The sequence below is a fragment of the Ambystoma mexicanum genome, chromosome 1q (genome assembly GCF_040938575.1).
Source record: "Ambystoma mexicanum isolate Mex_15411 chromosome 1q, UKY_AmexF1_1, whole genome shotgun sequence".
NCBI classification, from domain to species: Eukaryota; Metazoa; Chordata; class Amphibia; order Caudata; family Ambystomatidae; genus Ambystoma; species Ambystoma mexicanum.
The window spans coordinates 1,462,228,124-1,462,243,464 of NC_090922.1; the positions used below are offsets into that span (position 1 = coordinate 1,462,228,124).

Sequence of the window (15,341 nt, forward strand, 5' to 3'; positions counted from 1 at the left end):
CAGACGTATGAGAAGATGACATTTTAGCCGCTTCTCTGGATGGGGGATTCAAACTTAGCATAATTTCACGGTCGGGATTCTTGTTCTCTGTTAATGGATCAATTTGATTTGTCAGAGTTGTGTTCTTTATCTGGTTTAAGGTTTGTATACCAATTACAGAGTGTTTTTTTTGTCTCTTTAACTTCAATTTGGGTATTTGGTCTTGATGATGTTGAGATGGCGATCAGACCTTCGATTCATATTATCAGTTCTATCTGGTCTTGCGATTTCAGGTAATCGCTGCCAAATATAGCTGGTTTCCGCTTCTTTGTTAAGGCGTTCTTGAATTTTGGCTGTTAGTCCTTCTATACTCTTGTTTGGCATAGATTGGGGCTAATAATGTTGCATGCTCTCTTGCAGTCTCTGTGTTCTGTTCATGTAGTTTTATATAGGGGATCCTGGTTTGGGTTGTCACCTCCATTAACATGTTTTGTAGGTCGTTCATATTGGTCGCTATAGACTCTTGGGGCGCTGCTAAAGTAGCTGCACAGGTGCATATTCTCGATTCAATCCTAGATATTTGGTTGTTTCCCAAAGTTTCTACATTCGTCGAGTGGTTTTTGTTAACCATAAAAGGTTCGGATCGAGGATTTCTCAGGTCTACTCGTCAAAGGAACAGTTTGACTTGTCCTTTTTTGTTCTTCCCGTTTTTTTCTTGTAGTTCTTTCAAGGCTTCAATTGCAGTCAGATCGAGTGATCAACGCTCCATTCGTTAAGCGTTGATGGGAAGGACGTTTGTAGCCTTCTGTTCAGGTGTCCTTGTGCTTTCATAATGGTTTTTCCATTGAATCTTGGCATTCATAGCTCTCTCTTTTTGTGACAGTAGACCTGGAGTGGATGATCGTGCCTTTTCCCTCGTTTCATAGTCGCCTGTAGTACCTGTTGTCCAAGGTTTGTCTTTAAATTCCGTTGTTATGGCAGACTGGTTGTTCGCTTTTTGAGTCTGCATTGGCTTCAGAGCAGAGGAGCAGGAAGAGGTTCTATTAGGAGTTGTGTTTAACTGAATGTCTTGCAGTACAGTTTGTATGATTTTTCCTTCTGCTGTGTAAATCACAGCGTTGGACACTGTCACAGTACTCACAATTTTGTCTTTTGTGATAGCAGTAGATTGTGTGACCAAGATGTTTCCTTTGCTATCATTGTGAGAATCAGCGATATCTGCATTTGGGATTATGGATATGTCGTGCATATTTACTTTCACTCACTATAACCTGTGGCGCTGTCTACATCAAGTGCTTCAGAATCCATATGTTTAGGAGTGTTTAATAGTCTGTCCATGTCATTTATTTTTGTGAAGTTTCGGGTTGACATGTGCATTTCATCCATGATTTTTGTTCTCATCCTTGTATTGGGGTGTGTGCTGGGCACAGTTTGTTCTTTCTTGCCCGACATGTTTAAAGCGCTTATTTTCAGTTCTCTGTTGTGGCTCAATAACAGAATTCCAGGGCTCCGACACCAGCGCAGGCACCCAGAGCAGCAGGAGGCTTGCTGGTACGCGCAACCAGGAAGAGACCGCTCATGGCCCCTCCCCCCTCCTCGCGCTGGGTAGCGGGCCATCTGCGCGAAAAGCACTCAGGGTCTGTGTCAAACTGAGGGGACAACAAACAAGGTAAGCGACTATTATCGAATGGAAAGGGGGTGGGGGGACGGACAGCTGCGAGAGGGGCGGTGGGCGGGGTTAGTAGACCGCACACCTCTGTTATGTCTCCAAAAAATCAAACTTTTTACTACACCTCCTTAGAGGTACTCTACCTTTCCTCTCCTTCCCTCAAAAGCTCACTGTCTCCCAAGCTCTGGTTCTTTCCAGACTGGATTACTATAACAGCCTCTTCCTAAATCTACCTGCCTCCACTCTCCACCCTCTACAACTAATCTAGAACAGGATTGCGAGACTTGTCCTTGGCCTCAAGCCCTGGGATCGTATCTCTCCAGCCTTGAAATCCCTTCATTGGCTCCCAGTGGATGCAAGGATTAAATTTAAAACCCTCTGCATTGTCCACAAGGCTTTCTAGGGCCTGGGTCCAAAATACCTTCAACTTTCCCTCCATAAATACCTCCCCTCTCGAGCCCTTCGCTCCTCTACTTCTAACTCCCTCGGGGTTAGTCATTTTGCAAAGAAACGAGCTGGGGGTAGATCCCCGTCTTAGGCTGGTGCCTCCCTTTGGAACAGCCTCCCGGCCACCTTGAAACTTGAGGAAAAACATCTTTGGTTCTGGAAACTTCTCAAGACCTTCCTCTTTGCCTCTGCCTTTGCCTCCCTTCTCCCCTGTTGATCTGTTTCTTCTCATGGCATTGTGCACCTGGCCACCCTCTGTTCTTTCGGGCCCAGGTATCTGCTCACCCTGCCACCCCCCTGCACTGCCTCCAGGCCACCATCTGCACTAGGGTTCTGCATCTGTACCCATACAGTCCCCCTCCCACGTTTCTTCTGCACTTATCAGATATACCTTTCTGACTAACTTTCACCTGCCACTTGCTGGCTACACTACCATGGTTTAAATCCCTTATTTATTATTTATTCTTGTTAATATTTATTTATGTTTTCTCTCCTCTGCTTCCCACTTTCCACTCCCCCACCCTTCCTTGCACTTTCCCCCCATTTTCCTTTCCCATGCACTTGCGCTTTCTTAAATATCACTGGGCCTGTTTTTTTTTGTTTTTTTTTCTCTCCCATGTTCCCCTCACTTTTTGCCTGGTCGCGCTCTGAAACACTTGTGTACGAGCGCGATATAAATAAAATATCATTTCATTTCAACCCAGTGAAAGCTATGGGAGATGAATCCCGTTTAGTGAGAAAGAAGACAGAACAGTATGTGTGACAAGAGTGAACCTGACGAAGGGAAGTCAACAGTACATTGTTTAAAAAGACATTAAAACTTGTGATTGTAATAGGTACAAGGTTCTGAGCCCAGAAGAGGCGGATCCAGGGGTGACAAGCCATCACCCCAACTACAAGTGAATACAATCAAGAAAGAGATCTCTGAATAAAAGCCAAAGTGAATCCGACGGGAGGGAGGCCAATATTCGAGAGGGGTCTGATCCCAGAAGAGGGGGACCCAGCGGTGAAGAATACTCACCTCAAGTATAATCTGAAAGGAACTTTTGTTTGTTACATTTGAACCTATCAGGCCCTCAGAAGTAAGAAAGTCAACCACTGAAGGTCCTAATAGCGCTATTAACGGTTTGTGGATGCAAGCCCCGGAAGAAGGTGATCCAAGGGTGAGAAGCCAGCACCCACCGTGTTTTGGAAAGAAACTTTGTGTTTGTTATTTTTTGACCCTCGAAGGCAAGAGACTTTCAAGTGAAAAGAGACTTGGCCATGGAAGCTCCGGACAAGCTAAGAACGGAACTGTTGTTGCGCGTTGGGAAGCTCAAGAAGTGTGCTGTGCTCAAAGGTGCCAGACTATCCCATGCTCAAAATGTGGGTAAGGGAGATACTGATTACTGCATCCTGACATATTTGTCAACACCCCTTTCTTTCTTATGATTCCTATCCCACACTCTTGTATGTAGTTGTAAGGTTTGGCAATAGGTTTTTTAGTATAGGCCCTTTTTGATTTGACAAGACGCCACAAAGATGGCCTTTTTTCATTTGATGGTCGAAGCTTGCTCCCATCTTAGATTTAGGTTTGGATTAGGTGGTCTTCCACTGTGCATACAGTTTAATAAACACCCTTGAACTGTGATCACTTGTGTCTGTCTTTACTGTTGCCACCACGAGTACCTTACACTATCTACGGCAAGATCAAGTAGGGGAGGACAAACACCAGGGAGACAGAAAAATACTGAATCCGAATATTCCTTCAGCTATAATTCTTAATGACACCCATGCGTCTTTGCAACATTCCTGTATGGCTTATTGTGATATACATCGAAAATGCCTGGGTTTTCATGCCCAAGAATCTTATTTGCCCCAGCCCCCTTGTATAGTACTTAAAACAAGGAAGAGGTATGGAGAAATGAGGATGACTAGAAGCAGCAAGTCAATGCTGCAATCAAGTCTTTGAAAAATATGAACCAATGCCGGGACATTTAAAACTGACACAACTGAACGGAAAGCGAGAGAGAGACGGAGATGGCTGCTGAATCCAACTTGTTCTGATGCTGGTTGGGACACCAGAGGCGTGGAGACAGTAAGACGCAGCACGGAGGCGGACGATAACGGCGAGGATAAGCGGAAATCAAGCAGCTAACGGGACAAACTCCCAGCCAGAGGGCTGAGAGCAAAGAAGATGTTGAGACGCCAAGCACGCCAAAGCCGCCAATGAAGACCGTTAAGCCCAGTGATAGCTAATTGGACACTGGAGCGCTTCAGGTCAAACGCTGCATACTGTTGATAGCACGAGAGAGCCTATTTAAAGGAACTTGAATAGTTAATACAAATACGAACATTGTTAAGAAAGGGGCAGTGACCCAGTACTTGAAAAACATTATTTCCTGGATGCAAGAGCGAGTAAACAGAACAGAAAAGCTCCGGCAGGATAGTGAACAGACAAATAGTTGGTCTGGGACTCACACCCATGAGAGGACATAAAAAGCCTTGCCAGGAAAGTAAACCAAGCAGTGTTTGAGTCTGGCACCCGCACCCAAGTGCGATACCCTGGCAGTAGAGTAAATTCGGGGTAAGAGGAGAACGAGAGAAGTAATAAAGCTGCAAGTACCTTGGCAAGAGATGCCACCAGGGGTAGGAAACTGATTGAGAAAGCTTAGGGGTCAAAGCCCCTCCTTGAAATTATGGAACTTAGACAATGAATGGAAAATGGAAGAACCATACCCCTTTAAGGATAACTGAGATCCAGAGAGTGAGAGATTGAATCATTTGAAAAAACTATTGATTAAGGAAGACTCTAGGGAGGAGTCATCCCCCTTGAAACTAAGAAATAAAACATTCTTTGAAAGGAGAAACGCAGGGCAAGAGTCATCCCCCTGTGAAGCATTGGAACATTATTGACTCTTTCCGAAAGTACCAGATAGACAGTGGAAGACTACAAGAAACATAGGGTAAGGGAGGACCCTTATTATTCCTGGTGGATGATGGAACTTTATTCGTTTACTTTTCTGCACCTTCAAACTTTATGTTTGGCTCTTTGTAAGAAAGCTATAGGTGAATAGCTTACACAAATCCCGAGTTGGACATCATATTGAGTTTAGTTTGTAAGGATCAGTTTCGAGTTTTTGGACACAGGACGGAGGACGCTTTTTGGTTTAACATCCTGACACAGACGATCCTTTGTTTTGTTGAGGCAGGGAAACCCCTCTTAGTATTAGGGATCAATAGGATTTCTGCAAAACCCTTTTTCCTTTATGATAAATAAAAGTCTAACTAAAACTTAACATGCCACTGTGTCCGAGTCTTACTCTGGATCCCTTACAGTGCTTAGTCTGTCAAGCCCAACTTTTTGTGGGGTCTTCACGTGTGTTTTCTTTGCCAAGCCACTTTCAGTGGCTATGCTTGCATATCTTGACAGAGGAAACAGCATTGCGACTAAAACCAAAACTGGATACCATAACCGACCTCTTGCACCTAAGACCTATGGGCCCCCTTGACCTCCTCCCTCAGCATGGGTCACATCTCTGGGGTCTTTGGACTTCCAATCTATTGACACTCTTTACACCTTGCTGATTGCAGCGTTCACTGCATCAGGGTTTAGCTCCATTTCTGCAATCTTTCTTCCAAGGACCTGTGTGGTTGAACCTGCATCCGGATCACCTCCCATGGGGTCCTTCATCGCCATTAGCTCAAAAGTCGCCTCCTCTGTAGCTCTTCAGGAACTCTGATAACACTTACCTGTATGAGCAGGAGCTGCCTATTGACCTGGTGCCTTTCATTTCTATGGGCAAATGATTCCTAATTTCTAAAGATCCTTGAAAGTATTAGATCCCATAACGTGGTGTTGAATACTTGGACAGATACAGGAAGTGGTTAGGATTGGTGGTTGTTTTTGTATATTTACATTCTATTTTTGAAGAAGATGCCTACATTAGAAACCTTTCTAACTCCTTTTAAACTCTCTGAAAGTAGTGGAATATTTTGCTCACCTATAAAATAGTTTTGTCTGTTTTAAATTGTGTTAAGTGTCTTTTAGAGACATTACTGTTTTTATAATAACTTTGTTTATTTTAAAAGTACCTCGTTGAACAGGACTATTTATTGATGCTATACTTTACAAAAATGAGTATATTTATATGTAAACCTACTGTGTGGACCTTGCTCTGCCTGCTGATATTTGGGTTGGCTAATCTTTAGGACTAGCTCTCAACACACCAAGTTTGAAGCCAGTTGTCCCAGTCACACAAACACTGTGAGAGTCACTACAGGGTGGTCTTCACAAGCCATCACCAGACCAGCTGTAGAACATCTTCATACCCAGCTTTATTCAACAATAAACTCTCCATTAGCTCAGCAGATAGATCCAGCCATTGTTGGCAATGGGAGATGAAAGAGCTTGTCTAAAACCAAGGCCTTCTGAAGTCCCTATAATCCGTGGTGGTGCAGACCTCTGGAGCTGGAAAATTGGTCAATTCCTTGACTCAAGAACCAAGAAAGATGACACTGGAAGCAGGGTAAACCTGTCGCACCAAAAGGTGGGCAAAGAGAATCACTAAGAGTAGAAAACTACAAAATATGGAGGCCTAAGAAAAAAAAACATTCTACTGTGATGACACACATTTGGAAGTGGCAGGAAGGTTCCTGTAGCATATTAAACCTGCAAAGATGGGACCACCACACCCCATTTCCCTGTGTCCATCTCTGACCCTATGAACAAGAAGCACTGTAAAGGTAGCCAGGAGGACTTGTCCCATTGACCAACACAGAGAAAATTAAAAAGAGAGGTGCCACTCATTTGAGCAAGTGACCAGAGCCTTAATGTGGAACAGGTTTGTAACATGCTCGTACCAAGCAGTCATTCCAATAGGTTTAAATGGGGAAGCCCTCTGCACCACATTAAAGCTGCTACTGAAATCATACTTGCTGCAAAACTCGCAGTGAAGAGGCTAAAGATTGGTCGTTTGTACTGGTAGCGAAATATCCTAGCCACAAAAGTGTGTGCCGCCTTCTAGTAGAAACCCTTCAGGGAAGTCTATGATACACCGCGCGTTGCCTCATGGAGCATGGTAAAGATATGAGGGGATATGATAATCTTAAGTGCTTTGGGAGGTGGTAGTTGAAAGGTTTGAGGTTTTTAATTTTATACAGACCAGTGTTTCATTTGTCCACTTCCAAAAAGAATATAAAAACATTGCTTCCTGCTGGGCGAGCTCTAACATTCAGCTCCAAAAGCTTTTGTTTTGCATCAGATATTTTGGGGCTACCAGATGAGCGTAGGAAGCAGGAGATATGATAAGGCTTCCTTTGCACTTTCTCATGACTCTGAAGACAATCAGATACAGCAGCAGCATTTATATTGAGATTATGACGTTCCAACCAGAAACAGAACGTCAGTCTTAGGAGCAATCCTGCAGCATTTGCCTTACAAGAGAGGGAAAAGTGATAGGAAAATGATGGCTACAGAATTAAGGTATTTATTGATTACGGTGCTATCTCCGGGAAGCAACGGAGCGGTTTACAATTATAGGGGTGGGGGGACAACCCAATAAGGGGACCTGGGAAACAAGGAAGCGGGGAGCTAACAGGTGAGAGGGAGGGCAGGAAATTAGGCAGCAATGGATCGACAAGCAACCAGGTGAGGAAACAGGTCGGAGCAGATCACCCAGTATAAGGCATGGCTGGGATTGAAGATTGGATGGACCTAGGTGTTGGGAAAGTCCATTCCTCGAAGAAGACTGCTTTGAACTCTTTCCTGAACTGTAAAATCAATGGGGCAAGACTGATGTTGACTGGGAGGAGATTCCAGAGTCTTGGAGTGTAGGCCGAGAAGGACAATTTTCTGTTTTTTTCCTCCTGCACTTGCAGAGGTCAAATCTGCACATGTCCTTATGTACAGATATGGTATAAGATAGAGAAGTGCCTTCTGCAAGGGCTTAGACAGTGAGTAGGCCCTGTAGGCACCTTGAAATCTAGGTTTATGCAGTTAAGCCAAAATGCTCCCCGTGGTGACCCCGGAAGAGTTCTTTGCCATATCCTTTCTCTGCAAGAATCATTCCATGAATAGGTACTATCTGGCGAGAATAGATTCCAGAGAATCTGAGCCTGTGATAAGAGGATTGCTCAACTTTTGTTTCAAATGCATTGGAACCCCATGGTGGACGGAAGCAAAAGAGATGATCACCTGGCAAAGAATTTTCATTGAGAGTTCGACGTGAACAAATATCGTAGGGAGTTGTTTTGTGCATGGACTGGTCAGAGGTATGCCGTATGGTTCCCATTTCCCTTTAACCAGAGGCCACTGGTTTGCAGTATACACTGATCACTTGAGGATTCTGGCATTCCCATTCTTCAGTGGACAGACTTGATCCAAACCCCAATCTAGGATTCTTTACTATCTGATGGGTTAAGGTGGAGATTGCCCTTTACTCCATATTTTGTCACCATTTTCTGTGGCCCAGATTGAATCTCAAATCAGACCAACAGTGCCTTTGGTTATCCCTATGGTGTCCTGTACCAAGGTGTATTAAGGTCACTACTGCAAACATGAGGCTTTGCAATCACTCCCAAACAAGAACACCAGCAAGGATGACGCCACAACTGGATGGGAAGAGTTAAATGCAGCATTCCATCCTGGATTAGATTCCCTAAGAAGAGTCTAAATGTAAACTGTGGACCCATAGCTTCCTGGGCTGCTGCCTCCAGGGTGGTGACCAAACATCCCTTCATTAGAAATCCATAAATCTTTCATATCACCAAACCTCTGCTAAAACAAACTCCTCATGAATGCCTTTCAAGCAACAAGACAGCTATAAGCACAGGGCATTCATATATGAGAAGGTCCCCAAGTGCGGCAAGGAACACATCTAGGGAAGAGGAATTGGTGTGCCTTATCATATTCTTGCATTTCCAGCCAAGGTTCCTTGAAGGGATTCACAGTACAAATCTATAATACAAACATGGGGCATTACTTGCAATGTAAAGTCCTTCAGTAGAGAATGAGGAAAACTGGACTGGTCTCCACTGATCCACATATGGCACGCAATGTTCAGTCAGAAAACCCTTTTTGGGATTCTAGGATAACTTTTCAGGACCCCCCAATGTTTTGTCCCCCCCCCTTGTGTTTCTAGGATCATTGACCAGAGGGACTTGTCACTACAAACCTTTAAACCTTATTAAAGCAATATGGATTTGGGCCACCCCCTAAATCGCCTTCGCCCAAGGAATGTCTCTCAGGCTCCTCACTTTTGACCTTCGGGTGATTCCATCAACCGTTGCAGGTTTTAAGGAATACGTTGGTGGCAGTTATACTTTAGTTTCGGCTTCAAATGGGGTGCAAGTCAGTATACAGCATTGGTAGCGCAATGTACTTTTTTTATAGCCTTTGGGGTAAACAAAAAAATTATATTTTATCGTGCTCTTGAACTTTTTGTGTTTTAGGGCTTTTTCTGTTCACGGTGACCATGAGTTAGGCTTAAAAAGGCTGTTTTGAAAACATGGACTCTTTTTGAGCCAACAGCAGCAGCTCACCATATTGATCCTAACTGGTATGGGTGAGTATAGGTCCCTGGAACAGGCCCATCACTACCCATCAGGGTGACTTCGGCCAAGTGGAAGTTCTAGAGGTCAACCATAATGGATGGTCATCTGACCTTTTGCCCCCAGTCCTTTTTAGTAATGGCTGGATGCCCTTTGGCATGCCCCTTTAGTGCAAGGGTATTTAGGATTTGTCCGGGCCCTGGTCCTCTCTCTTGCGGTTTTAATCCTACAATTTGGAGGTGTCCGTCCTCCTGAAGGAGTTTTTTTGCATCCTGAATTTTTTTTAAGCCCTCAATTGGTAAAAACTGATATGTGCAGTTGCTTGGGCATATTGTTAAGAAGAAGAACGAAGCTCTACACCAGCATGTAAAGGTCAGAGAGTTGAGTTACTCCAAGAGTACACAGCAGAGCAGATACGTGAGTAAACAGCATTTGCTATTACCGAAAACTGTTACTGTTTCCTGGTGTAGGCCTCATTTGGACCAGATTCACATGATCTATGTTGATCGAGGTGTGTTCTCATTAAGACGATTCAGGAGGAGTAGTGATCTCTGAAAGTACACATCACTTGCAACAAATGAAAGACCAAGTGGGGCTCCAACCCCCCCCCCAAACCACTGCCACCTAAAGGGCCTGTACTCATGAAATCTGGACTACTGTGCCATTAGAATTCCATAAAATAAGGAACTTCTAGTAAGTTTTGTATGTTTTTTTAACGAAAAAGAAAAAGCAATGTACAATAATTCAGATTCAGGAATAGCAGACAGAAATGTAAAAGCTCAGGTGCCTGCAGAGCCCATCCGTCTCTCTGCAGGCAGTCTGTACCTCTGCAGGATGATGGTCCGTCGATACAGGAGTTCGGGGTCTGTGCCCTCCAGTCGAGGGTAGCGTACTAAGTCAGCTGGTAGGAACATATCCACACTGAGCCCCGAATCTCGCTCCCGGAAAGACTTTATTTTGATTCCTCTGATGCGGACGTCAATGCCTTCATCTGCAGGGAAACAGAGAATAAGATGAGATGCGAGAGACCATTAGATGTTAACTTATTAAACTTCTTACATATGTCCCATGACATAATTAATCTCTTCTATGGTGCTCTACTTAATGACCACATGTTGAAGGCTATCACCATTGTTGCCTTTATGAGTACAACCTTAGTAATGTGACTGTATTCACATGTTGGAGCAGAAGAGAAATTATTTATTACACTAACTCCTTGGGATTGCCATGGATTACATATAAACAGTTAGGTGTGTTGAAGATGCTAATGTGCGTTAATGATTTTCTCCGGATAGACATTGTCAGGGAGACTTTTAAAGTGACCTCAAGTGAGGCTAAGAAAAACATAATTATAACTTTTTAATTACTAGAAGGCATCAGCCCTCCGTTTCTACATTTCTGTATTATCCAGTCAAAGACTTATTTGTAATACCAGTCCCTTTACATCCTGGACTCTGGCCTTTCCATCTGCTGCCAGCTGGTGCCTTCTTATGTCCAGTTTAATGGTCTTGAGCCTGAGAGACTCCCTTCCAGCTTTAAAGAGAGCTTCAGAACTTACGGGCCCAGGCACAGCGCCAGCGGAAGGCGGGGTTGGAGAGGTACAAGCTTCTAACAGGGAATCTCGTAGTAGTAAACATTGCTCAAAGCTTCTCTACCTCTATTTTCAGCAAGCCAAATTAGAAAAATGATCCATGTTACAAAAGGGAAGTAATAAACTCGCAAATAGGTTTTCTACAATCAACACAACAGCTGGGACATTTTAATGCCAACTATTCGGGCAAAATTCCATTTTGAGGGGTTCTGTGGATCCTTTTCGGGGACCACTAGACTTTTTGATTCTTCCCCCTTTTGGCTTTTAGGATCTCTGACCTGCTTTTGTGGTCAGAGGGACTTCTACAAAAGTCCCCATCCCACTGCCGCCTAATTTCAGAATATATGTCCTATAGAATGCTACATGGCTCCAAAGAAAAGGGACCTTTCTAAGCACCCTATTTTGGCCATGAGGTGCTTAAAGTCACCGTACCTTTGTTTTAGGGAGTAGGCTGAGGGCAGCTGTAATATAATTTTAGTTTCCCCCATGGTATAGGCTGATTTACAGCATTAGTTGCCCAATATACCAATTGTATTTTTAGTCCTTTAAACCATCCCTCTGTTTGGGGAAACCACAAGCAAGACCTGCAATGGCCTTTGTGTATGTATGGGTTCACTAGGGCACCCACCCTGATATGATATGATATTTGTAACGCGCCTATACACAAGTGTTTCAAGGCGCGACGAGGCAGGGAGGGGGAAAAAAAAAGGGAAGACAGACAACGATCCTACTAGGCCTGGTGTCATTCAGATCGCGCAAGTGCATGGGTGGATGGGAAGGGAAAAGTGCAAGGGGAAATGGAAGAGGGGAAAGTGCAGTACAGGGGTAGTGAATAACAAGATAAATAAGGGCCAGCTGGTGGCAAGTGCAAGGTAAGTGCAGAATAAGTGCTGGGAAGGGGGGCTGTAGGGATACAGAGACAGTCCCGCAGTGCAGGAGTTGCCAGGGAGGCAGTGCAGGGGGAGAGTGGCAGGGCCAGGGACCGAGATCGGTGAGAGTGGCCCAGTTGCAGATTCAGTGCAATTTCAGCCAGGAATTTAGCAGTGGAGAGGGGGAGAGAAAGCAGAAGCAAATAGGAAGGTTTTGAGGTGCTTCCGGAACCGGAGATGGTTCTCCTCAAGTTTCAGGGAGGCAGGAAGGCTGTTCCAGAGGGAGGCCCCTGCCGCGGAGAGAGATCTACCCCCAAATCGTTGCTTGGTGAAGCGGCTGATCCTGAGGGAGTTGGAGGCGGATGAGCGAAGAGCTCGAGAAGGAAGATATCTAGGAAGAGAGAGTTGAAGGTATTTTGGCCCCAGGCCCCAGAAGGCCTTGTGTACAATGCAGAGGGTTTTGAACTTGATCCTCGCAGCCACTGGGAGCCAGTGTAGAGATTTCAATCCTGGAGAGATACGGTCCCTGGGCTTGAGGCCAAGGACAAGTCTCGCAGTCCTGTTCTGGATGAGTTGCAGAGGGCGGAGAGTAGAGGCAGGAAGATTTAGATAGAGGCTGTTACAGTAGTCCAGCTTAGGGAGAACCAGGGCTCTGGAGACAGTGAGCTTCTGGGGGAAGGAGAGGAAAGGAAGAATACCTCTGAGGAGGTGCAGCAGGTAGTGTGACTTCTTGGAGACATCAGAAATGTGGGGAGAGAAGGAGAGTGTGGAGTCGAAGATGACCCCGAGGAGGGAGTGGGTGTGCCGATGAGTAGAATCTCAGTCTTGCTAGCATTAAGGCAGAGGTCATTGGCGGCACACCATTCCTGGATAGCAGACAGGCAGTCAGAGATGAGGGAAGGAGAGGAGGAGGCTGAGGGTAGCCTGAAAATGAGCTGGGCATCATCCGCATAGCACTGAAAGTTGGGGCAGAGAGCGGTGATGCGGTGGGCAAGGAGTGCCAGATACTGGTTGGACAGCCAGGGAGAGGTTAGATCCCTAGGGGACACCACAGGTAGAGAAAAAGATGTCAGAGAGGAAGGACCCCAGTTGGACCTGGGAGGGTCGATTGGAGAGGAAAGAGGTCAGCCACGCCAGGGCCTGACCAGTGATACCCAGGTTATCACAGAGACGGTTGAGCAGGATGGCATGGTTGACAGTATCAAAGGCAGAAGAGAGATCGAGCAAAATGAGAACACACGGAGTGTTGGAGTCAAGGTTGGAGAGCAAGTCTTCACCTGCACCTTCTATTATGGTTTTGCCTTTAGGCCAGTACCAAGTCATAGACATGCCATTGGACCTAAATAGTTGATGAGTTTTTGGACCAATCCGATTGATGTCCACCAAAACCTTTGTTTGGTTGTGTGATTGGAGGGCTGGTTTGTTTCAGCCCTTGATTGGATGGGTGTATCTAGGAGAGACCATGACCCTGGCCTCACTTCTGCTAGAGTTCTGTTAAATATAGGTTTGCTTACCTGGTAGAGGATTTAGCGCCTAGAATCTGCTGCTAAAATTTTGGGATCAAGTTTGGCCATATCAGGTGGGCGTGGGTCCCACAATCTTTCAGTTTTTGGCAGCTTGATGGCTTTTATGGGCTGTCCTCACCTCCCTCTCCCCCTCTGCTTGGCCTAAAGTTTCTGTACTGGAAACTCTGTGCTGGGACAGTCACTTGGTCATTTTACCACAGTCTTCCCATTTTACTGACTTGGTCGGGCACGCTGGTGTAAAAAGCTGCCGTCGCCAGAAGGGTACTAGGCCTCCACTATCCCGCCTCTCATGTTAGTTTTGACCGTCCTGGGTCAGCTCTGCGTTTTTCATTTGCAGGACCATTTTCTGCTTGTTGGCCTCACCTCTGACCATCAAGCGGCCTGCATCTGCTTGGTCGGGTGCCTCTGTCTTCCTTGAGCCATCATTGCCATCGTTTTCAATCAAAGCTGGCATATCCCTTAGAGGAAAGATTTTCTTTTTGCTGCTTTCTTCCCATAGACTTCTATGTGAAACTCTCTTTTTACCTTGTTTTGATTTCTGACCTTACTTTTTGGAGGCAAGTAAAGCCTTCTGCTTAACTCCCCCTACGTTGCACTAATTTGTATGGGAAGACTAATCAGTCCATAAGACTAGCGGTGCTGAAAGACTATGCTTCTCTTTATGGATTTCTTGTAGTTTAACAACTGCACACAACATGTGCGGTTAGGAAACGTTGTAGCTTTTTCTTTTCGGTTAAAATGTGTCCAGGATGGATTGGGGGCAGCAGATATTTTCTTACTGTGAGAAACCAAAGAGAGTGTCATCCACCAGTCCTTAGGGAATTGTCATCCAACAACTTGAAAATCAACCCAAGAAAGACAGAAATCATGATTATATCCAAAAACCAAGAGAACAATACCTACTTTCCCTGGCCAGCGGAAATGGGAACCGTGCCCACACCATCTAAGGTAGTAAAAATAATAATAAAGAAAGTCCTGATGGACAACACCCTAACCTTAGAACCACATATAAATGCAATAATCAAGAAATGCGTCTTCCTCCTTCACACAACAAGGTGGTTACATTTCCTCGCCTTCACCCACAAAACACTCACAATCGTCGCAATCATGACAAGAATCCACTACGCAAAAAGCCTCTACCTCAGGATGCCAGAATACCTCCTGAAGAAACTACAACACATCCAAAATGCAGCAGCTAGACTCTTCCTCAAACTATCCAGAAGAGACCACAGCACTCCAGCACTAAAAGATACTACATTGGCTCCCAGTCAAACATTGCACAATGTGCATAACAGACAGGGCAATCAGCGGACAGGGAGCTCTATTCCGACAAAAGAAAATAATCTATAAACCAACAAGACTCCTAAGATCAAGCAATGAAATCCGCCTGGAACCAAAACCATACGTCAAGAAAAAACTAGAGGGCTCCTCTTTCTCCCACCTGGCCGCAAAAACCTGGAACAACATCCCGAAATAAATAATAAACACCAAAGACCACCTACAATTCAGAAAACTACTAGAAACCTGGCTCATCAACACTGCAGAATCAAACTGAAACAACTAAACAATCAAACAGGAAACAACCAGGTTGACAGAATTTACGATGAGACCGACAACACCCACAACCGACTAAGGGAACCTCCTATAATAACAAGAGCGATGACGCTAGATGGAATAAGACGCAAGTTACAACCGATGAGAATAGAATTCGCATCCCTTCCCAACTCCAT

General features: G+C 44.9%; 1 protein-coding gene across 1 annotated transcript in view; it reads right to left on the reverse strand.

Moving 5' to 3' along the window:
• HECTD3 (HECT domain E3 ubiquitin protein ligase 3) overlaps positions 1-15,341 on the reverse strand; it is a 623,726-nt gene that overhangs the window by 312,480 nt on the left and 295,905 nt on the right. The window contains exon 8 of the mRNA XM_069642356.1: positions 10,451-10,616. Within this exon, the coding sequence (XP_069498457.1) occupies positions 10,451-10,616 (166 nt within the window). The remainder of the gene's footprint in view (positions 1-10,450; positions 10,617-15,341) is intronic.